General features: G+C 39.7%; 1 protein-coding gene across 4 annotated transcripts; it reads right to left on the reverse strand.

Annotated features, from left to right (window-relative positions):
• Positions 1-389: 389 nt before the first annotated feature.
• On the reverse strand, positions 390-27,257 carry LOC309595388 (tropomodulin-3-like). Of its 4 annotated transcripts, none has more exons than XM_082322263.1 (10): positions 27,172-27,257; positions 20,212-20,398; positions 18,741-18,897; positions 10,713-10,835; positions 10,011-10,100; positions 9,352-9,482; positions 8,032-8,139; positions 6,419-6,562; positions 5,925-6,069; positions 390-3,470 (listed from the first exon to the last, which is right to left on the reverse strand). In XM_082322263.1, exons 2-10 carry the CDS (start codon positions 20,335-20,337, stop codon positions 3,439-3,441), a joined length of 1,056 nt encoding a protein of 351 aa, XP_082178389.1. In that variant the 5' UTR covers positions 20,338-20,398; positions 27,172-27,257; the 3' UTR covers positions 390-3,438. The 4 variants fall into 4 exon arrangements, with proteins under 4 accessions (XP_082178389.1, XP_082178386.1, XP_082178387.1 ...); XM_082322260.1 differs by lacking the exon at positions 27,172-27,257 and adding an exon at positions 26,715-26,799; XM_082322261.1 differs by lacking the exon at positions 27,172-27,257 and adding an exon at positions 26,452-26,471.

Below are 27,257 nucleotides of genomic sequence, written 5' to 3' on the forward strand. Positions count from 1 at the left end.
GTTTGTCTTTACCTCTGCACCTTCCCATGTGGCTGAAATAATGCTGCACAAAGCAGCCCGGCCTCCCACCCGCCCCTGCTTTACGTGCTGGGGCGGATTGAACAGGCGTGGCAATACGCGCCCTCTGCTTTCATGGGCTCTTACACATCCTTCTGCTGCCTGCTGTGTGAAAGTCGAGTTCCACAGCAGCAGCCCTTTACTTCCAGAAGTGCCGTTTGGTCACTCACCGTCCTACTGGAAGAGTAATGGTTTCCCATAAACGCATGGCTCAACTTCAGGCAAGTCAGCATACTATTTAAAAAAACAAACAAGCCAACCAAACGAACCAACCCACGCCCAAAACCACAACAGGAATACAGTACTTTAATCATCAAAAACTTTTACTGGTTTACAACCTGACAGCATATAGTGCTGATACGCTAAAACACTCAATTCATGTTTCCTCAATGGAAATTTAAATTGAACACTTGCTCGTTTGTCGCATACAAACAGTATTACTCAGGCTGTAGAGAGAATGAGGCTATTTCTTTAAAATACAACAGTAAATAGATAATTGCTTTGGAATATAGGCTATGTTTCCATGCTTAGCTTGGAACCAACAGAATCAACATATGCGGTCATTTGACTTCTGCATTAAGCCTGAAAAATAATCAAGAAGAAAAAAGTATCACCTTTTTTGGAGAAAAGACCTTGTGTTTACGGTAGCTGGCTATCAAAGTAATACCACTTTTGCACTCAAAAATAATGAAGTCATACACAAGATCTCACTACACTTGATAGCATTACATCAGAGTGTTCACTTTGCTTGTTGAGACTGTTTATGATTCCTGGCTACAGACTGAATTCCTTCATTTATTCCAAGAACGATACACATTGTAGGCACAAAAGTGATTGCTGTAACTGTTCCATGCACCACTCCAAATCTCTTGCAACAGTTTGGAGGGCCAAACCCTTTTGGTTGAAAAAAAAAAACACAAACCCTAGTTTTCTATGCCCAGCCTGTCAGATACCTGTCCTGACAGTGCCAACAAGCAGTCAAGTCCTTAGCTGCTGTCTACAGAGCTAAACCAATTAGTAAGGTCCACTACTACCATCTGTGACAGGACACCTGAGAGTTGCAACTTAAGAGGCCCTGCCTTTGATTGGAATATAAATCATTAAGCAGCTAAACTTGATTTAATAAAGTAAGGAAGGGATTTGGGCTATTATTTCCATAATCCACCCTTTCATTTTTCTCCTTCATCTTCAAGTAGGAGATAACTGCCTAATCTTGTTAGATAATGATAAAACAAATCATCATAGAATCACAATACGTGAACAGATTCCATGAACATGCAGCCCTTCAACAAATGAAGGAAGACATTACAGCCTGTTTTTTTGACACAAAATTATTACGGTGCCTAGCAAATAAAAAGTAAAGTACAGCTTTAGGCAACTCAGCACATGACATGCTTTGGCCATGTTTATACAGCATTGTCCATAAAAAGACACTTAACTCATGACTATGCATACTATGTAAGAACTTCAATTTCAAAACCTAAAAAGTTCTTGAAAATTTACAAAAGCCAAAACCAAAAGAAGCCCTTTTTATTACTAGTCAGATCGCTTGTAGTTGTTTCGAAGTTACAGTATGTATAGTCTTTGGTTTTAACAGAATTAATTCCATCTTGCTTTTCAGAGCACACATTTATTTGTAATTATAATAAAAGGCTGATTTTGAAATAGGAAAAAAATGTTCTTCCACAAGTATAAACCAGTTATATACATCCTCATTGAAGGCACTATAGTTTAAAATTCTCTGTACAGTTGCAGTAAAATTCAAAGTCACCTCCGGAATAAAGTCTGTCTTTAAAGATCCAAAACAAGATTTGCAGCAAATTACAACATGGGCAGAGTGTCAGAGAGTTGCTCTGTTAAATTTTTATAGTATATACAACCTGATGCAAAAATCTCAGTCCAATATGTTTTCTATACCTAAAATGCTCACCATATTATGATCCTTTGATGAAAACAGTTGTCAGTTGAATTCTCTGTTGCTATAAATATAGCTGAGCAGTCCTTTAGAACATTTTTCTGAGTTTATGATCTCATGACAACATTGAGCAAACTAGTACAGTACAGTCCAAACAGACCTACACCAAAAAGCCTCTGGATTTTCATATTATTTTAAAGAAGTCTACTGTGATTATGTACAGAAGTTGAAGTGATTCTTGTTGCCTTATTAGTTTGCTTATAGAACTTTAAATACTTTAATGATCATTATACCATACAGATTTGACACTGCATATTGGTTAATTTCTGCATGTCTTATGTAGTGTTTCAACACCAAGACATAAGTAGAATAGAAAAATCCTTTCTTAAAAGTGTTACTTCATTGTTTTATTAAGAAGTGATAGATTTATATGAATTACTAATAGCTTAATACAACAGCTTGAAAAAAAGGATTTTTCCATTTGCCAACAACTTAGGACAGTGGTTCTACAGTTAAGGCTGCTTTTCCGGTACAGAATTATGCAGAATTTAACAAATGCATGTCCACTACTTCTAGAGAAATCAATACTTATGAATGTAAATAAGGATTTTTAAACAAAGAATATAAACTAAATAATGCTGATGAACACATGAAATTGATCTAAACACATATCCAGTTTAGATACAGAGCAAGATACAGTTACGGGACCTTTTGAAAAAGACTTCAAGGATTTAGGTGCAATAGAAAAAACGTCATTTTGCAAAGCTCATACTTTTTTTTTTTTTTTTGCAAGGCTTCCACTTTCTTATTAGTCCCTCAAATCTCTTGGGAGAAGTCCTTAGCCAATTTATTTGTGTTTGATTTAATGGGATGTCTTTAAACTTAATCACAGTATCAAGAACTAATAAAAAAATAAAAAAGTAGAATTACAAATAAGATAGCTGTGAAAGATTTCTCTTCAGTGCATATGAACAAGGCTGAACAGCTCTACACAATGAGTCCAACTGTTGTGTGAAGAATCCTTTATCACTAACACATTGTTTTCAAGAATATACGCACCCCTCCACGTAAATAAGCACCCCCACATTTTCTAACAAACATTTCAATTGGGTCATTATCTGCCCCATGATCTTGAATGTCCCATTCTTTGACTACAGACAATTATACCATTGATTTGCAATTACATTTGTAGTAGAAAGCACAGCCAAAGTCTTGAAATACAAAAAGATTCTTAAAAAAAAAAAATCAAAAACTATGATACAGAGACTGGTGCAGTTACTGTGTCTCAATCTGAAAAACATGATGCATACCAGCAGATTATTAATATAGCTTTGCTTTAAAAGGAATAGGGTTTCCAGTCTTTTCCCTTCTAACCCAGGTAAATGTAGTCCAAGATTGCCAAAGCCCACGGTGATGCATGTGCCTTGACGACCCTTGAAATTGCCGCACAGTTTTCACAAGATCTGCTAGTTGTCTCCTTCAACCCTTCTCTTGCGCACTGTAACAAGAAAGAAAGAAAGAAAGAAAAGTTTTTACTATTTTATCGTTGTAGCTACTTTTCGTATTTCTACAACATCAACGGTTACTTTGCCGCATAAAGTTTCACATAGTACAACTTAAGGTAACTAACACTTAGTATTATCCATCATTTTAAGCTTATGCTTTAGCAGTGCTTATTGCATTATTCATGAACAGCTTCAAATACTTGTGAGGAGAGACTTGTGGGAAACATTAATCATTTTATGTTTGGTAAGCAGATTTAGCCAGTACTCCTTTTTTACATTGCAGTTTTCTAGTGGTGGAGAATTAAGTTTACATGGCTTCAAAAGAAACAGTATGGAAGTTTCACAGTATATCTAATATGATTTATCCACTTTGCAAAAAAAGATGTGACATTCAATAGCCTAAAATATTCCACTTGTTAATAAAAAAAATATTCAGTTGTCAGAAAATGCAAGAGCAACAAAAATTTGTGAATAAAATCACTAAAAGCTCACATGCTGTTTAGACTTAGAATATGCAAGATTGACTGAGTGACTGGAGTTTTGCTCAATATTTGTAGTATTTTTAATTTATATTTTCTTTTTCCCCTATCAATTTGTGTTTTCCTTTTCTGTGCAGACATAACAAATGAGGCTAAGGGTCTTAGAAATTATGTAGGGCACCTCCATTTTGTTTAAAAAAGTGGAGCAAGCACATCTATATAAGGAGGAAGTGATTCTGTTCTCAAATCCACTCACTGGAAATTATGTAGTTTTGCAATTTGAGTTGATTTTCTTTACCTTCAGATCAAAATAACAAAGGGAAAGCTGTTTTGTTTCCTGTCCCTCTTCCCGTCTCAAGAAATGCTTTAGATACAGTCTAAAGAAAGAATCAGAATAGGATCACACTAGAATGTTACTCTTCACAAAGCCAATCTGTTGCTCAGTTTGAGAGTAACTCATAGACTTATCTCTGTTTGAATCCAAGCAGTTTTCATCAGGGACAGAAGTAATGCATACCTGCTTTCATCAAATTGCAAGAACAGATGGAAGTTTTCAACCTTAGACTTCTCCAAGCATGCAGTTAAAAGCAACATGTACACAGTTTCAGACAAAGAAAAGGGAAGTAGTACAACACAGTGTAAACAAGGGAGAAAGAAGATGTAGACTATTTTTTTAGAAGAAACGTACAAAGACAGAAATGAGAGACTTCGAACACCTCAGTTTTCAGTGCTCAATACCCAACTGGGTATTCAGAGTAACCTGTCTCTGTAGCTTCAGGGCTGGAGAGATGAAAAGGTATTTGCAGAAACTTTTACTCGCATACTCCAGACTAAGAAAGCAAAGAAAAAAAGGCAAGATATCAATAGAAACATAGATTTCCAACAGTCAAACACTAAAATGAGAACTGGTGAAAAGAGAAACCTTAAAAGAAAGTAAAGAGACACCTGAAGCATTATGACGAAAAAATAAGAATAACTGATTTAGAATCTATTTTGAGAAACAGTTATGCAGTGTCTGAGTGCCTTTCTTCTGTCTGTGCTCTATTCTGTTACTCCTCCTCCATCTCTTTCAGAGATGTTCTCCTCCACTTTAAACTTTACTCAGAGGGGAAGCAGATCTTTAAACCAAATTCCAATTCCCTATGTCATTCCCTCTAATGTATTCCTGAGCTACTACTACTAAACTGCCTCGCCTGTTTTCACAGTGATGAGATGTGTAATCCTTACCACAAAGCATCTAAAGCCGAGAAAGTTAATTAAATGGAGTTTTAAAATGTAGTTCTATTTAAATAGATGGACCACATTATCTTGTTGAGAGCTTCAAGTATTTGACATTATTATACAAACAATTTCCACTCACATGCTCATTATTAGCCAATTTTCTGCTGGTCCATTTAGTTAGGATTCTAACAGATGAGCTCCAACAAAACTTACTGCAGCAAAAAAAAGATGCCACTGCTACCACCTGCCTTTAAGAGAGGCAGGGAAGGTACCTGTGCATGAACAGAACCATAAGGGAAGAGATGACCCAGTCCCAGCCTCTGCACATGACAGCACGTTCGGTTTCCTTGCTCAAGCGACCCATATGAGACTGGGTGTACTGGCACTGAAGAAGGCATCCTGCACTATTAATTTCAAGTATTGCTTTTAAAGAAACGATTAATCTTATCCGAATAAAACTGATAAAAACTATTATTTTCCCTCCCTTTGCCACAAGTCATGCGGAATTTGCATGTTCTTGTTCTAGACTATGCTAAAAATCCTCAACTCATACACCAAAATAAAAGGAGAACATCAAGCAGCAATGGAAGAGTAGGAGTAAAGCACAGGCGAAATCTGAAACTGATCTACTCATATTTTGCTATCCTCATCATGTCAACAGAAAAGCAGAAAACACAGACACCTTTAAAACCTGTGCCACACACACACACATTCATTTAATAGTCACTCTCTACTGACAGGTCTTACCCAAATCATTATTTTTTGTGATAGCTGCTGCTGCCCTGGCTCGAGGTCCCTGTTGTGTGAAATGGTATCCAAATTTGAGGATCTTGGTGTTTTCTTCAAGCATCTTGGCAATTTCTACTTCTGCAACTGTGCCCAGCTGCTGCCTCTGTTAAAATAAAAGGTACACAAAGACAACAGAGCTTATGCGTATTCACCCTAAAAGAGATCAGAATACTTTCATCATATTAGTCAATAACACTTAGCTTCATTTTCATTAATCTAAAAGGCGGGAGGTCATAAAATACGTTTGTACACTTTAAAGCACAAGCAAGCACAGAAGTGACTAGGAATCAGCTTCAACTGGATGCTTCTGAGACTCTTAAGGACAATCATTCAAGGGGTTAATATTTAAAAGTAAAATATTTTGGAAAGTTTATCACAAGCTACCTTCTAAAAATACTCAGTCAACTAGGATAGATTGATTTTAATTATGATATCACCACCACCTCACTTACCTGATTATCAATTTTGATCTCTGTCAATGTTTCATTGTCTTTCAGTGCATCGACCAGTGCCAAAATTCCAACTCCAGTGATGAAGTTTGATTCTATGTTTAAACTTCTTAATTTTGTGTTTACTCTCAGCATATCTGCAAGAGCCTTTGAATGCAAGAAAGCATCATTAAAGTTTTAAATTTTGCTGCAGTACATCATAGGACACAGCGATAACCATTTCCACTAACTAGTTCAGTAGGAGCAACAAGTTCACAGATGCATGGTGTAACTTTGCAAGTTTTCACTTACTATTTGAGACTGAAGTGAGTCTTCAACGAGGCATTATCTACATTCCCTTTTTTAATAGTATTTAGTCAAGAAAGGGCCTGTCTTTCTCTTGTTACAAACTAAAAAGCTACACGGAATATAAATTGTCTGAAATTAGCATATTGGACCAATTCCATTTTGTAAGCCCTCACAGCATACGAGTAATGCAAGCTACTAAGTAAAGGCCAAAGAAAGGGCATTAGTCAACTGAAAGGAGAATTAGATATGGTTAATTTGTAAACAAGGGATCTGACTTTCAAAATGCTTGTGTCTACAGATTTGGTAGGAAGAGGTAAAATTCAAAGCTCTAAGCACAGTACCAGCATGTAGCTAAAAGCACTCTTACGGAAATGGCATATACCTGATCTTATTTCTGAGAAGAGAAGAAAACAAGAATAGGTAACTGCTGGGGTTTACTGTCATAAAAATCATAACCTTTACTTTTTTTGTTTCAAGTCACAATGCAAAAAAACCCAACAAAACCACACCTGAGAAAACAAGCCTTTATAGATTTTTTTTATTACAAATGTTTCAGTTCTGCTGAAAAGGAACTTGTTAATTGACCCAAAACAAAGCTTTCAAATGTTCATTTGTTCATTAATGGAGTTTTTCAAACTATTTTTCTTTCTAATTTGAAATTAAAACAAATGCAAAGGATTGCCTGCCAAAACAGTTATTGCTGTTTTCTAACCTCTTTATTTGCAAATAAATAAGATACTGCTTTTGATTCAACATAGGAAAAACAGGACCGGATGATAAATACTTCAGTATCAGTTGTGTCAAACTAGATACCTTGACTAATATTATGCTTTATATGCCAATGCTTTAAGCTAAGCTTTGGTAGCAGGGAGATCAGAGAAACAGGTATTTTACAACTTTCTTCAACTAAAACTCTAGTTAGTTGAAAAAGATTATGAGCTTTTTCAGTCCTCAGATGTGCTTCTTTTAAAGTTAATTTTGAATATACTATTGGCTTGTGGAATGAATATCAGGAACTAAAGAATTTGGAAAGAAAGAAAAATAGGAAGGAGGTTAGGAAAATGAAAAATTGGGGGAAGGGATTGGAAAAAAAGAATTCTTACTCATCTCATACATCTGATGCATTGCTGCATATTAGTCAACTAGTAATCATTTACCAACTTCAATACAACAAAGGTTTGTTAAAGAAAACATACTTCACAGTGTAACAGAATTTAATCATTTTCATTCTTAAATATTTAAACAGGATTCAGTTCAATCCCTTACCATTGCCTTTCCATCCTAACTTCCCTTGTACCCCACTTCAGCACATTAGCAAGAGTACTTACAACAGCAACGGGATCATTGCTTCGGGTGGCTGCAAGGCTAAAATTCTTCACATGCGTGTTGGTTTCTAAGGCTTTTGCAAATTCTTTCAGCGTTGGAATTGGTATGTTCTTGAATTAAAAATAGCATTTCACTCTCTTGAGATACACAAGTTTATCCCCTCCCCCCCAACTTCTTCCATTATCTTATTCTCTTTACAGCAAAATGTACTATAATATTAACTATCACTGGTCTCCAGCAGTCTGAAAGTAAAGGCCTACATGTGTAGCAAAGCAATATGTAAGATGCAATGGCTATTAGAGTCACCAATTCTATAAAGCAAAGTCATCTTTACTACATTGATGCCACTGCCACAATAGAAGTGTTAAAAAATATTTAGCTGACTTGGAACTGTTACTGAGCAAAATTTACATGAACTGAACATTCTGCTAACTATCAGCATCAAATTAATCTCTCACAAATATAAAAAGATTTAGAGCTTTAAACTGGTGAGACCATTAGCATTTCATTCTCTGTGTTCTATTAAGAATAGAATTTGCCAATTTATAGTTTGACAATTTTTACCATGTAGTAGCAGCAAAGCTTAAAAGGAATAATTTTAGGTAATTAATTAGGGTAGCAAATTTCTTAGTCTATTATACCAGAAATTTTGTTCTGTTGCCTTTTTAGGCATTTATTTTGGCTAGCATTTCTCTATCGTACAATATTCTTATACCATGTATTTTATTTTCTTCCTTTAGTAAGGGCAACAAATAGCCTAGGCTGCTAGCAAGGCTGTAGCTAGCAGCCTGTCACTGCTGTCTGCACTGTAAGTCAGAAGTGCTATAGTTCCGTTTTCTTTCATGCAAATATACAAAAGTTTTAATCATGTTTAAAAACACAACTGTTGCACTTATGAGCAGAAGCTGCCCTAATTGCCGACAGCTCTTCTCTACAAGACTCAGAAGGATGTCAGGTACAAATATCACTTTGTTTGCAATAGCAGTAAGTGAGAGCACACTGCTTCATCAAGGACAAAGGATTCAAAGCAGGAGTTAACTCCATGATGGGGATCTGCTGGAACTGCCACCAACTTGGCAGCAACAGAAATCTGGCCTGGCAGTAAGAAAATCTAAGACTTTTTAAATACACATTTGGCAAAAGAAAACAAGATGGCTTATTGGTTTAGCTCCAGGTTTCTGAGATTACACACACTGCAACATTTAGCAGAAAGGCTGCTGTACTTAAAATAAGCCTATCGTGCTCTCTTGTAGAGTTTTACAACTTAAAGTGTCTTCTACTGAGAAAAAGCAGCATATTTACTGCAGACGTCAGGTAATTACCTTAATGTTATTTAGATTAACTTCAACAAGACGGGAATCATTATCTTTAATCCTTTGCAGTGTCTCCTCCACATTTGTGGGATTTGGCGGTTCATCAAAAACAGGCAACATTTTTTCACCTTTCACTATATCTGAAAAGGCATTTAATTGTAATCAAACAGGTCACACACATTCACTGGGAATAAGTGATACACAAACTAAATATTTACTGTATTTAAAGATCATTTCGTCCGTCTTTACGTCTCTCCCCCATCCAAAAAGCACACCATCCTCTCCTGACCATATTTTCATAAATTTCAATTCTTTTCCAAAGGTCCTCAGCCTTTCTGCTTTTCTTGCACACCAGCTTTTTTCAGAAAGCACATAGGAGTTGCATTACAAACACAAACATGAAACCTAAAAACCAACACACAAATGCATGTTTATGCCTACTTGTACCCCCCCAAGTGAATTAACTGCAGAATAGATTTTAGTGTACATAGATATATTTTAATTCCACTCTTGCCAGAACTCAATTAGTAATGTTCTAGACATGCACATTTCCAATTCAAGACTGAATAGTCTATAAAGAATGCTAGTGCAACAGAAAATAGTTAATGCTATAGTAACTGTGTGCAGTACAAAGAACTCATTTATCTAGCACTCGCGTATACACTTACTTGAGAAGCTGTCTTTGTCAATCCCATTACTGCCTCCTACTACATCACAGAACTGATTGTTTGTTATCAAGTTGGACATTCCCAGTATAGCTGTAAAAGAAGAAAAAGCAAAAAAAAGAATTCTACTATTCTGGAATAATTCAGCTCAGATGCAGAGTTCCTTTAAATGAAAAGAACTGATGTTTGTAAAACAACCAGTTATCAGTACAATAAGCCATCCTATCTCTTAATAATTTAAAGAAAAGTAGAAAAAAATTTAATTATAGACTTTTTAGTTGGCTTTCACATCTTAGAAAGCTTTGACCTCACCAGGTTCAAGCATCAAAGTTAAAAGTGCAGTTCAGTCACAAAATTCTTGACTGAATCTTTAAGAATACAGGCACATAGCAACACATTCTTATATGCAAGCAAAAGCAGTAGTGTACGCAACAAAAAACAGCCAGTCTGAGGAATGAACTTAAAGGTTTTGAGTTTGAAAATCAGCTATCTTATGCAGGCCAAAATAATCTACCTTCCTATAAATTATCACAAATTAACAAAGATGCTACACTACAACCAAACTGGCATATAAGATATCCTAGTTTCTATCATGACTACAACTTCATATAGTCACACTTCAGGTAACAAACACACTACCACATTAATTATAGATCTTTCTTGTCTAAATATGCACCAGCCCATTCATACTTCAAAAAAACTAACCTGCAAGGTCACCTAATTCTGTGTCTGTGGCACTGGTCAAGGCTTCCTCCAGTTCTGGATCCAGAGAGAATTTTTCTTCTGTATAAGACTGTACAGGCTTTTGCTTGGGGATAAATATTTTCCCTGGAGTAAAGAAAATGAAAAGTCTGATGTTACTTTGTATTATATAGCTACTTATATTTAAACTTTTCTGTACTTAAGGAATACATATTACATTTAGTAAACCCTGAGAAGAGCACCAAGGACAACATAAAGGAATGGCGTTTCTTCTGTTTGTTTTTGAAAGTCAGAGATGATGAAAGAGCATAAGCAGGAATATAACATTACTTATTCCCAATTTTCAGGAGTCTGTATCATGACTCCAATCTTATTTGTTTCTCCTAAGTATTAGAAAGTAAATTATAAGCCTCCATTATACATTTTAAACAGCCTAGAAAAAGTGCCTGTAAGGAAAATTTAGTATCGCTAGAGAACGATGACTGATATCCTCTCAAGGGAGAAAGGTCACAGGCAGAACTGTAATCTGAATGTCAGAGAAATAGAATATCAAAGAATCATCTGAAATCACAGACCTGAGTATTCACTGCAGTTTTACAGCATACACGACATTTCTGATTTCAGACGTTAACTCAATTTTGAAGTAAAAAAAGGAGATGCCCGAGCTGCTTGACAAAACCATGGTTTGTGAACAGCACAAACCAAGATAATAGATTTCTCTGCCAATGACACTATTTTCTAAAATGATGCTTAGAAAGGTCACAGAAGAATCAATAGGAAAAGGAGCAGTAGTAATATCACATTCTGCACCAACTTTTTAGTCATTACAGATGGGTAATGGGAAAAGTTATTTTAGGAGACATGCATTATAAATAGCCTGTGTGGTTAGCATAATTCCTGCATCTATCTTCAGCTGAAAAGTTAGGGTAAGAAATCAGAGTATGAGAAAGCTATTCTAACAGTTACTCTGAAAACAGTTCAGATTTTAATGATTTAGAATTGGCCTTTCAGAACAAAGAAGTCTACCACTAGGTAAGAACCCATGAGAGGTAAGGGGTGCTTAGGTTCAGGACAAATTATCATGGTAAATACTGATGCATTTGACAGAAGTAATTCACAACTAGAAAACTGTGAATCTAATGTTAACAGTTATTCAAAGTTTTTCAAACTTCCCAAGCTGCCTGAGCTACCAGCAGACAGAGCTGTGGGACAGGGGTCCCAGCTTCCTTTCGTTATTTCCTCGCGTAGGCAGTGGTGTCGATAACCTTCCTATGAAGACGCAGTGCTAATTCAGGAACCTACCCTCTTCCATATTCATAGCTAAAAAACATTTACACAAATCATACTAGCTCATCCCAATTACACGATGACAATCCACCATGCACCAAAATCAGACCAGCTGGGCAGAAGCCTAAGATTTTTTTCTTCCTCATACTGCATACAAATGTATCTTGTTACATGTTTGGACTAAGACTAAGTTTAGCATTTTTAAATATCTCCCAGTGACAAGAGGCTTTATAGGGATGTGTCAGTTTTACTTCTGGGAAATTCCAACACAGAGGGATTTTGCTTTCACCACTTGTGGGAGGCAATGCCTGAAGTCAGCTCCTGTGTCCCACAGCAGGCACAGGCATAACAAAATCCATCCACCTTTTCTCTCTCTCCAAATTCCCATCCTAGATTACAATAGCTTGTGGTTCATTTTCTTTTTAAAGGAACTTAATGCATTACCACTAGCACAGATTGCAAAGCGTACCAGGTTTTTCTCTGACAACACAGTCTGATGATCAAGATCTGTTGCTAGCAACACAGTATTTTTGTTCCTGGGTTGCTATCTCTTTGGAAAGTTGTATAAATGGTCATTATCCATATTTAGAAGCAGAAAATAAATCTCCTTACATAACTGTACTGACTACGAACAGTAGCTGAAAGCAGCTGACATGCATTACCACCCATACCTCGGGTTTGATGGACAGTGCAGCAGAAACTATGTTTGTGGTGATTCAGGATTAAAAGAAAACCTTCGTAAATTGAAGGCTTAGGCAGTAAATGTTTAAGATTATTTTGATATAATTGATACAGTACCTTTCTACCCCCATTTTATTTTACCGGTGTCACCTACTGGGGAGAGAGTAACTTTCAACTTAAATTGTAATTTTCAGAAGAGATACGAGAATGTTTGATGAGGTTTTCATTAACCCATGAAACACTCTGAAGAGCATACACATGATCTAAAGCCTTTCATTAGCTATGTTTGCATTGTTTTCCCTCAGTAATAGACTAGTAAAAAAAGTGAGGATTTCAGAATCCAAGGAAGCAGAAGAGAAGGAAAGTGCGATTTGAGCACCTGAGCCTTTGTTCACGTCATCCTATTTGCAGCATCCGTGCAGCAGGCAGCAAGTGGGAGAAGCAAGCTGATCTCAAAAGCAACTTTGTAAAAATGTGTTTCAGCCTAGATCAGCCTCCTGCCTGGTTCATCACACAGTACCCACAAAGAACAACTACTTTTCCTGATGTTACTTTAAGTAATTCTTAAATTCATAGGTTAGGAACTTCTGGTTCTAAACATTTGCTTCCTAAGAGTAAGACTAAATTTATCCATACATGCCTGACTCTTAAGATAACCTAAAAAAAAGTATATTCAGACTTTATTAAAGCAAAAATGTTAAAAGCTGCTCCCCTCCAGAAATGTTCAATGCAGTCAACTCCAGACATGAACTGGGTCAGGAGCAGTTTTTGTTATAAAACAGGTCACACCCTTGTGTATATAATCTCTCATTCATTGGCTTCATCTCATCCTCGCCCAGAGTTGAGAAGTTTATAATGCACGTACGAAAGCAGGTCCTTCCCTACTCCCCACTTCTAGTAACGAACTTACTTCAAAAAGGCTAAGACCCCTGTGTCTCTGGGGACAATGATCTAACTCAAGGCCTGCTGCCAAGTCAGTTTGGCAATTCCCTTCCCCCCTTACTAATGTAAGCTTTTTATTAAAAAAAAAAAAAAAAAAAAAAAAAAAAAACAAACCAAAAAACCCCCCCAAAACCCCAACAAAACCCAAACAAACTACACATCTGTGCAGCCCATGAGATGAATAGCTTTCTCGGCCCTCAAGTGGAACATTTCCAAATAGCAGGGATTTGATCACATGAAGGAACATGACATCCTCCTTTTCAGCCAACAAGGATACTGCAAAGATTAAGCAATACAACACGAAGAGGCAAATTTCAGAGATGTCCACGATTTCTGTAATAATTATACATTCAGGTCTTCTATGCTTTTAGCTAACATGTTAAATGATGCACGTCCCAGGATTAATTCACAAGCTTTCTTTGCTACAGAATGAACTTTCAGTTCCAAGTTCCACACAATTGCGTTGCTCAAAAGGCAAAACATTGGATGATGTCTGTTGAAGTGCCCTAGACGTTTCATACACAGACTCACAGTATCTAAGGTGGGACTGAAAATCTTGCAGAAATCAGGTGTGTCCAGCGTGGCCATGCACTGCATATTGCTGGTACTATTCTCACATATCCCGCCGCCCCACCCCCATGCTAGTGACAGCAAGCAGCCACAACTTGCAGATCAGAAGAAAGTCTAAAATCTACTTTGCAGTACTCTGCAGAAAAGGAATCAAGTGTCACCTGAGGACAACTGAATACAAGCTTGTCTCATCAGTGACTTCATGAAGAAGAACTAGCAACATCTGATGTATTCCTTACATCTTATGTTCCTTAAAGCTTCATCAATGCAGAAATGGATATAATCCGCAATTCAATCACCAGTTCTTACCATGTGACGAACTTAGGTTCATCAATTCACTTGTAAGCACAATTTGATACTGATTTTTTTAATTCAACCTACAAGTGGCTTCCTCAATGTCTTACTGTAGAAACAGTACTGTTACTCATTATTTGATTACAGAGCACATAGCAGCGAGTTAGAAAACTGTTTTACATTAAGGGTAGAATATCACATGTTATTTTGTTCTAGTGGTCTTATATGGAGAATGTCAATTCGACAAGTTTCTCCAAAGCTCCTACAGGATACTGCCTTCATTTTACAACATGTAACACTTCCTTTAAAGACCAGTGACTGAAAGGCAAACAGAGAACACAGCATCCCAAATCCTGCTGCAGCTGAAGCAAATGGTGATCTAGAGCAACAACTGAGCAGGGCAGCACCCAAAGAGCTCTAGCCAGGTGACTAGTTTCGGCCTAACAATATTTTCTGGGTGACAGAGCAGGGTTAAAAAAAAACCAAACAAACAAACCCATAACATTAAAGCAGAAGTTACATGAAATGCAAATCTACCTAGAACAAACATACCCCGGCAGGAATGCAGAGGGAGAGTTGGAAGAGAAAGCCATGATTAGGAGAGTGCAAAGGCTAGAAATGCAAAGCTTAGTTTACATAATAATTTGCTAATGCCTTGCACTGTACAGCACAAAATACAGTACTGATGTTAGATATATTTTTATCTCAGGTGCAATAATTCTCATCTTTTGCTGTTCCAAGAGCATTGGTCAGATGTGTGGAACACGCTCGAGGGCAACAGACTCCAGTGCTGAAGCCTTGCTTCGCTGTTTAGATGAGAGATCCTTCTCCTTGCAGTATGCCTTGTAAAATCTTTATGACGTACTTACGTACACAGATTGAGACAAAGCTAGTTTTGTTGAAATTATTACCACATTGCTCTCATGAATATCTTGAACAATGGTTTACTATATGGTTCAACATTTAATTAGAACAGAATGTGACTTAAGTCATTAAATCGTGTTTAAAAAGAAAGTATGTTTTTAAGGATGCTTTTAGAAACAAAATCAGGCATTGGAAAGACGCAATAGAATATAATTTAGAGATTGTTAAGCTTCACATTTCTTTAGCATTGTTCATCTCACTACATCAGGACACTACATGATTTCAGATCTTCCACATTTCGTAGCACACAACAAAAAAACGTTCCAAAGATTTGGCAAAATCACATCATCTATCAGTGAGAGAGATGCAATGTTGTTTTAATAACATGTTCCCCCAAAATGGGCTACTTAGGACAACTGGAAGAGAGGATTTTCCTTTACACTGTAGTAGGGAAACAAGGTTGCCAGAATCTGTAGCAAGCCAGGATGTTTAAAATTAATCCAAGGTAAACTTCTTTGATAAGCCTGCAGGCCAAATCACCATGCAGGACATCAGTTCTACTAAAATAGAAAAAGGAAAGAGAAAGAGAAGGATAGATTTTTCCCCTTCTTACTCCATGAAATGAATAATTAGACCACATTAGAGCAATGAGACCAGCTAGGCACACAGAGATATTTTAGCAAAGCCCGACCCACAAAAAAGGCACCAAGAAAACAGCTGCAACTCCAGTCTATCTCTCTCCCCGCAAAACCTCTAGATCTGACATTTACGATTGTCAATTTTCTTCTGAATTAACAGGATAATCAAGCAAGATTTTCACCTACCCCTATTCCACAATTTGTTAGCATTTCTCCATAACAAATTTATCTAGCCAAAGAGAAAAATTATAAGCCAGCTTAGTCATTTGAGTTTTTTTTTAATATTAAAGAAAAGCACATTAGGATCAGAACTCTCTCTAGATAAAAAACATCCTACAAAAGTATTAAGTTTTGCTCCACTCCCTTTCCAAGTTTTACATCTAGATAAAGATCATGATTTCTTGATTTAAAAGATTAAGTTACAGAGGTTTGCCATTTTTGTGCAAAATGGTCACAAACATGGCAGCAACTCAAAGCTGAACCATAACATTTTCATGAGGGGAAAAAAAAAGGTTATCCCTCACCTACTACAAAATGAGCTTAGCCTTCTTGCCTCCTCCCGCCCATTTAACAGAGCGTGAATTTCCATACTGAACATTTGTTTCTACATTTTTAGTTTTGATGAAAGTAAGCTACATTTCATTTTTCATATTATTTTCTCTTCTTCTTTGGTACTAAAATAAATGGTAGAAAAAGTTATTACATAGCAACTCTTTTTTTTTTTTTTTTTTAGAAGATACAGGAAATTTTACTAACTAAACTGGTATGACACATTGCAACATCCAGACAGACTGCTATTTAGTAATACTTTATTACATAAAGGAAATGACATTTGATCTTTCTTAACCAAGATCTGCATTACAGCTGGACCCTTCTGGTTTTCTACATGATTCTCACAGATTTTATCTACCCAAACAAATAGTTTTGCTGTGTGCACGTATACATAAGCTGACTTTAAAGAACCACCTATCTGAATGAAGTACTAGTACTCAGTAGAAAAAGAAGTACTAACTAGAGCAAATCCTCCGTGCCCAGCCACACTCACATCCTGAAGGCGTGGTGTACAAGCTAGCCGGGCTGCAAGGGATTCCCCAAACCAGCTACGAGGCCCAAATATACTTGAACTCAATCACGTTAAACCATTAGGCTGTCTCCAACACATACTAGCAAATACATCAGGCAACAAGCAGAACAGGGGAGGCAGCAGCAGCACATCAACACAGCCAAACACGGGATCAAGAGGTACTTCCCAGCAGCGGAGGTACCATAAGAGGACTGCTGCTATAGGTACCTTTGACTGCCTTCTACATTCAATACATGGCGTTATCCTTAACTCAGGTACTCTTACAGATTCAGTCAGCAAACTCCCATTCTCCTGTCAGCACAGGAGTGTCACAGTTATCATCTCTCAACAAAAGTGGTGTTAAACTACACAAATAAGGCAAAACACGGTATATTAAGGAAGTAGTACATCATATACAGTGTGGCACATTATAAAGTCACAACCTCTCTATTACTCCAAGGAAAAGAAAAAGAGAGACCAACATTGTCAAGTAACAGCTATCTGGTACAGGCAGAGAAAATGCAAATATCCCCAACGAAATTTTCACTGAATATACACCACAATCACATATACAAACTGAGCAGATGAATGAAGACTCAAGTCTGAAATAAGCAATGATTCACACCAGAGAATTAAGTAGAATTAAAAGGTTTCAAACCCTTAAGAAAAGAGGAGCCTGTTCATCTTGGGCAGCTGGAATACAACTTATAAAACAATTTACTGAAGTCTTACTGCAGCAGATCTGCCCTGCTGCTGGGGAAGGTTCAGACAAGCTAGGATTCACAAGTGTGCACAAACACCGAGGCAACAGCTAAAAGCCTCCTTCTATGCCTACGTGACCAGCACAGGATGGGGAGTTTTTGTCCCTACCAATAGTGCTTAGTAAGGCACAACAAATTTGGGAACACTTGTTGGGGGGGGGGGGGAATCTATTCTTACAACATTTAAGATGCACATTCTTTTTTAATTTTCTCCTGAAAAGGAAAATGCTTCCCAGCAAGTAAATGAGAAGACTAGATCCAAAACAAAAATTTAAAAACCCAGGCTTTAATAATGTGTCCACTCATTGGGTCAATGTTTCCATGGGTTTTAGACCACAAACCACCGCCAGATTTCAAAGCTTCTTGTGATGTTAACTATGTAATTATTTAATAATAATTATGCAATCTTATTAAATCTCTCAGTAAGGATACTAGAAAGACAACATGATTGCACACACAACTTGCCTGGCCTTGACAGCCTACAGAGTCTTTGAACATCAGTGAGCATCCACCATGATATCAACCTACTGCTATTTTTAAAATTCAATGTAGTATTATAAACATTACTGTCTGTACTCGGCACCACAGGGCATAAGCCCCAGGCACAACGACAGCATTTGTTATTTTTGACACAAATCAGGGGTAGCTCTTACTTTGAGGACACCATCCCCATCAGAACTTCGCAATCTTTGATAAAATCTTTGAGTCTTATTTCCTTCCTGTGCTACATGCAAACAGCACGCCAGCCCCAGCGCCACAAAATGCTTGAACAGGAAGCATCCTGCCTCTGCACAGTAGCACTCGTTTGGAAACGCTGCGAGTTAAAAAGCATTAAAGCTGCCAGTGCTTCAATAAACTTTGGTTCACAGTAGTTCTGGCTAGTCCACTTCAGAGATTTCATAACCACCTACACCGGAAAGGGTGGTGTTACCTTTCTTTTCTCTTGTAAAAGGCACATAGTCTTCCCTGTCTTTGTGCTCAAGAGCCTGCTTCTCCAAATATGCAAGGAGTCGTTCCCTGTCAAAAGGACCTGAAGCCTTTTTAGCAGTCTGGTCTTTCTGTCGGAAGCCTGCAGGCAGAAGTGCATTCTGCAAAACAAAATGGAGCAAACAGGTACAGCTTAGAAAGTCTGAGTGAACACTTGTTTAGTTTCATTTCCCTCTTCCTTCTCCCTCTCCCCAAGGTTCAAACCTAATACATCATCCTTTTTAGGCAATCTCTGATCCCTTGCCAAGTTCCTTATTTTGGGGGCAGGGAGGGATGCAAGGTAATCTATTCTTTAGATACCAAGAATATAATTAAAAATAGAGCACGCTGCACTCTGAATAGGACTGAAGCAATTCTTTAAGTACAATAGATCCCAGCACTACACTTGCTAGTTACTTTGCATTTCTTTTCTAGAACGAACACTGTTTAAATGAGTAGTAGTAAATAAAACTCAGCTATTTAGAGTTTAGACATTCGGCAAGAAGGCTGCTTCCTCCATCACTTACATCCATGTGTTTCTAAGTCTTTAAGAAAACTGCCTATACTATTGTCTGGCATTTAACACAGAGCATTTCTACTTTTGACCTCGCTCAAGGTGGGGTGCTTTTTTGCTATCATCAAGGTATTTCAGCTACAGAAAAGGAGAAAAAAAAAAAAAAAAAAAAGAGGATATTAGTATGGAAAGAACAGAATGTATAGAAACTCAGACTACCATAAAAGACAACCAATCACTTTTGCCAGTTCTCCTCTGTTAAAATGTCTATAAAGCCAAAGCCAACACAGGTCTTAGACTCTGACAATAGCTACAGTATCAGTAGAGGGCATAACTCAGCTCTTTATAACAGAAAGGTAAAATATTCCTTATTCAGTACCCCATGCTGACATAATCATTCAGGAGCTGAGTAATTATTTGCCTCCTCTTTGCAAAGTCAGCACAAGGACAGGAACAGACATAGGCTACCAGATACAGGACCAAGAATCTTTAGAAGAGGTTAGCACCCTCCCTCTCCCATCAAACTCCAACAGTAGAAGTAACAAAATAAAAATGGGTGCAAAAGGTCTGTTTACCAGACCACACTGGAAAACAAAAAAGTTAAACAAGCGTTTCTAAATAAACTTTCTTTTCAAGAACAGAATAAGAGCAATTTTTATTTATAAATAAATCCCAGAAAACTCCTCCTGACAATCCTTTCTTCTGTTTTCCTCTACTGCAGTTGCATTCATGTTGCAAACAGGAAATAAACAGTTGACACATTATATACACATATATATCTGTAAATAAGATCATTAGCAGACTAGGAAAAAGCTCTGCCCAGAAGTATATTGTTCAAGTGAAAAAAAGAGTGTCAATTTATTTCAGACTAGTTTCTGAACAAATGAAAGGAAAAAAAAAACTTCTCTTGGCTAATACCTACCTCAGGGTCAAGATCATCCAAAACAGTTTCCAGTTGTTTCAGTTCTTCTTCCGAAAGTTTGCCAAGAATTTCATCCTCATCGAGATCTTTGTACTTGTCCAAGTCCTTTCGAAATGGGAGCGTCATGACTTGGGCAGTAGCAAGTTGCTCAAACACTTCAAAACCCAAGCCTTATTCTTAACCAGATCTATAAAAAAAAAAAGTTTTAAAAAGAAAACAACCATAGGTAAGGTAAACATCCCAACTACAAAGCATCTTCAACCTCCCAATACAGCTCTGAAAGGAAAGCTTTTTCATGCAGTATTCATATCTATGTGTTACTCTATGACAGACAGAGCGCTTGGAAGGCGTCTACACCTTGCTTCTTCACTGACAGGAATCCTGTCCTGCCATGCTCTTTTCCATCAATAATACCCACAGAGCGGGGCAGGCAGTGGGGTGGGAGGGAGGAGATACCAATTATACCTAGTATTTATGAGTCCAGCTTAACGCCATTGGTTTTTACAGATACTGCAGTCAAAAAGAGTTAAGATGATTTACATTTATTGTTGTTGCTGCTGCTGCTATTGGAGATCAGTGAAGGAGAACTTCACTACAAACAAGTTAATTGGTTATTACTGACTCATATCCCTGTGTATTACCTACAGAGGGAACAAAGGAAGTTTGCCTCTGAGTTAATTATAGCACTACCATTGAAGTAACATCCTGTTCTGTCTGAGGAAAATTAAAATACCCTGATGAAAGGCTTAGGGAATACAGCTCCCAAGTAGCAGCACTCCAGTCAATCCTACTACCAAAAAAAAAAAAAAAAATACAGAACAGACTGCATACCTGCTCACTAAATATTAGACTTAGAGGAAATTGAGGTCCTTCAAAAGATGTACAGTCTATATAGTACTTCTCACGGACAAGGAGAGCACAGGGAACGTTTTTTCTAACAGTCACAATTTTTGAGCATTTGGCTTGGAAAAAACAAACAGTTAATCACTACATTGTTGAAGCAGACAAGTTGGTTTCGCTCATTTTTCTGTAAGAAGTTCTGGGATTCTCCTTTTGTTCACCCAGATTTGTGCTTCAAGTTGAGCACACACACAAAAAAGTTAACTTGAATGACTCTCTGTAAGTGAGCAAGAGTGTCCGTAATATATTTGGGGAGCAAAAGCTAGATCCCTACATTCAGGCTCATTAGCCTCCCTAACCCCTTTTGTGGCCCTATAGAAATATGCGACACAGAGATCAGACATACAGCAAACATTATTTGTTCTCTAATAGCCCACATTCCAGTTCAGATGCTCACATCACATATACTAACTGCAGTGCTTCAAACCTGCACTTATACTGTATTTTAAAAACAGATCAATTTAAAGTTATTGCCTTTTAAGTAAAAGAAGGGCCGTATATACATGCTATACCATGGAATCCTGCTTACGGAATCCCTTCACCTCAGTTGTTTACATCAAGAAAGGTCTCCCTGGCCGTCACAGTTACGTACGGTGATACTTTAATTCAGAGACACTGAACAGACAGACATGAGCACGTAAAGGTTCATCCATGCCATTCAGTCAAGTTTACCTCTAAAGTAAATCCGGTTTTAACAATTGCCTTTGCAGGAACAGTAAATTTTCAGTTCCTACCAACATCTACACCTGAATGAGGAATATATTTACAGCTATTTTCAGAATGTCTGCTTTTAAAAAAATATTACTGATATAAACACTAGAGCTTACTTGTAAACCATAGCTGACATCGATAGGACATAATTCCAAAGCTGAACTACCAACTTAGGTAAAGTTCTCTCGAACATAACAAAAACCAGGAGGAATTCTCAATTTCATGGTAAATTACATCAAAAGAATGGTGTCTGGCTTCCTCTGAACTCAAAACCAATCATGTTGGAAGAGCTTGGACCTTTTGCAAGAGGCCACAGAGTTGAGAACATCAGAGTTTAACGGCTGCAGAAAATGCAGAGGGTAGCACACCTATGTTTTTCACAGCCGTGTTCCCAAAGTAACCAAAGGCGTGTCTCTATGGTCTAGCGTGCCACCTCCGACAGCTTTCATGGTCTCGTGGGTTTTGTTTCTCCAGGTGCATAACAGCTGAAGGACAATTAGCTGATAGCTGCAGCAGGGGCCGCGCAATCTGCATGCAACCTTCTCATTCCTAGAGCCTTAATGTTTTTCCCCTTCCTTACAGTTTAAGCCATTACACGCTATCATAAGAGAAAAACATTTCCTGCAGCCAATTACACAGCATTGTCTGTGACCAGGCTGCACCTTCTGAATCCTACATCAACACGCTGCTATTTCCCACATTTCTGCATGCCCATTTGCATTCAAATATTAAAAGGTGTAGTTTTAAGGGGTAATTATAAGGAGCAGAATAGGCAGCCTACTGCAGACTTACTCTGACGGAGAAGTAGCACTGCATAACCACACATGACATTCGTGTAGGCTGTATTTCCTCTCCATGAATTGCTGTAAAATGCTGTCACCCAGAATTAATTACCTTTTATTTACTGCATTGGTATGTTTTACATTGGAAAACTACTCATCCTTTATAATACATTAATTAAAGTTCAGGTCATAGCTCTTAGCCTCACTTGTTTTTATAATATGATCAAAGTAGCCATTTCAAATCCTGAGGTACAGTGTTCACACACACATAAAAAGTGAAAAATAAAGCAGCAGAGCAAAAAGCCCACTATTTCTGTAACTGAGTCTTTACTTCAGCAAGAGGAAGAGAATCACATGTGGCCTGGCAAATTTAAATTTAAAGAGTTTTGGACACATTTTCTAATACCTATCAATCAAAAGTATTGTTTAAAATATGAAAGCATACTTAACTTGAGACACCTTTACAAAGTTATGATGGTAGCACTAATTAGCATGTCTGTACTACATACAGGCTGCTTGATAACAACTTTCAGAAACATTCCCTACAAAAGAAACCACAGCATATATGACACTTGTACTTAATGTGCTAAAAATGAGGTTTTAAAACACAGTGTCAGAAATTCTCATTGCCTAAAAAGGGCATAAAGGCCAGCTGAAGCCCTAATCTAATCTAAGAAGCCCCTTCACTGCCCATTAAATGCATTTGGTACTCTACTTGCTTTCCATCACTCACTGTAGCAGTGCAGGTTAAAGAAAGATACATGCGTAACAAGTTTTTAGAAGTCACAGTTATTTAGACTGTGAATATTTGTGGCACATCTCACTGCAAAACCATAGTCAAAACTGTAACCATCAATTTTGGCTTTGCAAATACTTTGCACTTTTTTGATGAGTGGAGGTAGTTTTCTTCTAAGTATCCTTCTTAGCTTTACCATGGAAACATTACGTACGCTAAAAGTCAAAAGGGCTTGTATTCTTTTTTCAGGTATATAACTATAAGGTGAACTAGGTTCTTCACTCTAGCAACTTCATAGTCGCATAAGGAACATTAGGGGAAATGGAAACAAAGCCATCACTTCCAATCAATCAAATTTAAATTCTCTGTTTATTAAGCAGAAAAGTTGAAAAATCAGAAATTAAGATATTCTGCTGGACATCACAAAGACAAAAATCTTGCCATTATTCCTTCACCTGAGAAATCAATGAAAAACCAAAGAAATTAGAAGATAGCAGTAACTCTACTTTATGCCATTTGTATAATTACCTGAATCACCCTCTGAAAGACTGTCAAGCAACTTTCACATGCCTCTTAACTAGAAGTTAAAATATTTTTGTTTTCTCCTATCTGAGAGTGTATTTTTACAAACCACAAGATTCTAAAAATAGCTAGCTTCCAATTTTTTTTCAAAAATTCACCCCCCAGAAATTTCTGTTATACTTCAGAACATAATTTCTTGGGACCCTAACAGGAGTAACTCTTTAGAAATATCTTGCCCACAGGAAACCACAGTCTTGTTAAAGTCCACTGTAAATGGGTTTGGTAACTTGGATTTTAAAATAGAAGTGACATCATGAAAAACAAACCAAGCTGGTTTTGGCCAGCACGTTCGCAGAGTTCACTTTAATCTCATTTGTTCCTTCGGAGCCTCCTTCCACCCAGCCTCTGGGTGAACCCGGTCTGGAGCAGGGGGGGTTCACAGGGCTGTCAGCGTTCCTGCACCAGTCAGGGCCCCAGACCATCCCAGCTGCTTGGAGGAGCCTAATCTGAGCCCTTCCCCAGGGAACCCCTACGACGGCAACAATTTTATTTTCCAGTGTGCAAGATTATACGGAACTGTTTATGAAGAATGTGCTGCACTTGAAAGAGCTATCTTTATTTACCAAAGCTAGGACAAAAATGAGTAAATACAATTATTACCATAATACTAGCAAGTTCCTTAGGATGGTTTTGTAACACCGTATGATACCTCTGCTGAACAGCCCAATCCTGCTTTTCTTAGCAGAAAGCTCTCAAGAGCCCACCTGAGCCTTCCAAATCTCCAGCCTGGGCTAGGGTACCCAAATCAGGTTCTCCTGCCCAGAAAACCAGCATTCCCTAGCCCAAAGCTTTACAGAGCCAGCAGGTGGCAGCTCATCTTTGCCTATGCTTTTTGTCAGGGTAAACTGTGTTTTCCAGGCAGTAAGGAATAGCTATTCTGGGCTAAAAACAAGCTCAAGGCTTCATTCTGTTCAAAGAAACAATTTACTGAGTTTTATAGATGGCAAGTGGAGCTTCCCCAACTTCACATTTGTCTATACAGCAACCCAGGGAGTGGAATGGGACAGACAGCTACTGCTGAGTAACTATATGGACATGAAGATTCTTCCGTGATGAAGGAAATAGGAAAACACCTGTATTTCCAGTTCCTGCCAGCTCTTCCTCTGTATATGAGGGCACCTGGAACCAGACAAAGCCCGCTTGCTCTTTTATAAGTCCTGTATACAACTGCACAGAACTAGGACACAGCTATCTTGCAAGCAGGCTGCTCTGAGTGATGGCTAAGCTGCCAAGTTGGCATTGCCCCATAAAAACTTACTCCTGTGTGCCTGTTCTTGAAAACCAGTCGTAAAAACCCATGCTGCAGGGCTGTATGGACTTACCCATCCAGCCCAGGCAATAGCAGAGGCGACAGAGGCAGGAGCCCCAAAGCGTGCATTCGGCAAGCTGCGTGGGGCACAGAAGCAGCAGCCTTGGCAGCACGGGAGGTGGCATTTCAGCACATCCATCTCCACGACACTTCCAGGCATGCTCATCAAACTAGCTGCAGGGCAGGTGTTATGATCACAAATAAATACAAGGCTGGGATAAACTAAAAATCCCAGTTACCACAGGTACTGCCTGCCCCGAGAAGCTCCTCCAGCAGAAATTGCACTGTAGCTGTCCATTCCCTCTCCCAACACACAGGGCAGCACCACTGCGTCGGGAGTTACTGACCGGCCAGGACGAGGGATGTTTTGACATCATATTTTTTTCAGACAATACCTGGATTTTCTTCAATAGAGATGTACCACCCATAGACACTGATACACAGTGTCTCCTCCCAGAGGAACTGCCTACAAGCCTTTCAGTCAAAAAGAAATATCAGATGCAATGTTTATAGAAACATTCAGGTATTTGTATCCATTACAGAACAGTGGTGAAACTTAGAAATCCTAGAATGGGACAGTAGAAGAAATTTCAAGCTCTGTGCACCTGACACAGTAGCAAAACATTCATCCTGAAGATACATTCGATATAAGATAGCGAATCTAAAGCATACAGCAGCCTCTCCGGAGGAGCGCTTATTTTCAATGCAACTTGCGCCTACCCGCGAAGAAACAGGCAGGCAGCTTTCCGAGGCTTATCCCGAGAGCTCCGGTGCAACACGCTGAGGAGGGCGGGGAAGGCGGGGTGCAGGGGAGCGCCGGGGCCTCGGCGGGGCCGTCCCGCACGGCGGGCGGGGGCCGGCTGCAGGGCAGGGAGCCTGCGCCGGCGGCGGGTGCAGCGGGAAGGCCGCCTTCGTGCTTTGCAAGCGGCAGGACACGCAGATAGCAAGCTGAAGGAGTTATGCTAGCCAGATCTACAGGCGAAGTTTTTAAAGTTACAGTTTTCGGGTTTTACAGCAAAGCTGGGTGCTGGCTAAAAAACTAACCAATACCCTGTCCCTGAGGGCCCCCCCGGAGACCCCACCCGCTCCTCTCAGCCCTGAGCCCACAGAACCCCTGTAACTGCCAGCGGCGGGGAAACCCCACGGCTGGGGAGCCCGTTTCCCACCGAAAACACGAACCCCCGCCGCGCCCTGCAGCCCCGCAGTAACGAAGCCCCAACCTTCCCGCTCCGGAAAACCGACCGAGGTCTCGGGGGGCCCCCGCTGAGCCGCTGCGGTCCGGGGCGGAGGGGCGCCCACCCAGCCCCTTCTTCTTCCTCCTCCCGCCGCCGCGGCCCCTCCCGCCGGGCTCCCGCCGCGCTGTGGCAGCGGGCGGAGGGCTGCGCCCGCCGCCGCCCACCCCGCCATGCCCTCCCCGGCACCCCGCGAGGGCTGCCCGGCACAGCCCGACCGGCCCCGGCCCCGGCCCCCGCTCCCCACTCACCCGGGCGGCGGCAGCGACCCAGCTCCCTCAGCCGCGACCAGCAGCCCCGCGCCCCGCCCGCGCGCGCGCGCGCGCCGCCCCCGAGCACGACGGGAGCTGTAGTCCGGCCGCGCCGGGGACCGCGCCTGCGCCGGGGACCGCGCCTGCGCCGGCCGGGCGGCGCCGCGGCGGGGCGGCCGCGGGAGGCGCGGCCTGCGTGCGGGGCGGCCCGGCTCCCGCCCTCTCGTAAGACACCGGGCGGCCTCGGGGCCTCAGGGGTCCAAACGCAGCCGCGGAGGGGGCGAGGCGTGTCCTCAGGCCGCGCTGTGCGCCTCTGCTTCCCGCCCGGCCCTGCTCCGCAGCCGCCCCGGCCACGGGCGGCCTTCGCGGTGCGGCGCCTCGAAGGCTGCCGGCCTTGCGGCTCCAGCCCCCCGAAGCTGTGTCTGGTTGAGGGAGAGCTGGCATTTACACGCGTTACCAGAGGGCCTCCTGGGAGCCGCGGCGGGTGTTGGGGCAGGGAGGCTGGCGGGTCCCGGCTGGAGGGCGGGTGGAGGCGGTACAAGA

This window comes from Platalea leucorodia (genome assembly GCF_965183815.1).
Source record: "Platalea leucorodia genome assembly, chromosome: 9".
Classification (NCBI taxonomy): Eukaryota; Metazoa; Chordata; class Aves; order Pelecaniformes; family Threskiornithidae; genus Platalea; species Platalea leucorodia.

Bases quoted from the DNA above. Each gene is read 5' to 3' on its own strand.
- LOC309595388 (XM_082322263.1), bottom strand. From the start codon at position 20,337: ATGACGCTCCCATTTCGAAAGGACTTGGACAAGTACAAAGATCTCGAT. The intron at 10,836-18,740 runs GTAACACCACCC...TCTTTACTCCAG, and splicing joins TTTTACAAGAGAAAAGAAAG to GGAAAATATTTATCCCCAAG. The intron at 6,563-8,031 runs GTAAGTACTCTT...TTGCATTCAAAG, and splicing joins GCAATGATCCCGTTGCTGTT to GCTCTTGCAGATATGCTGAG.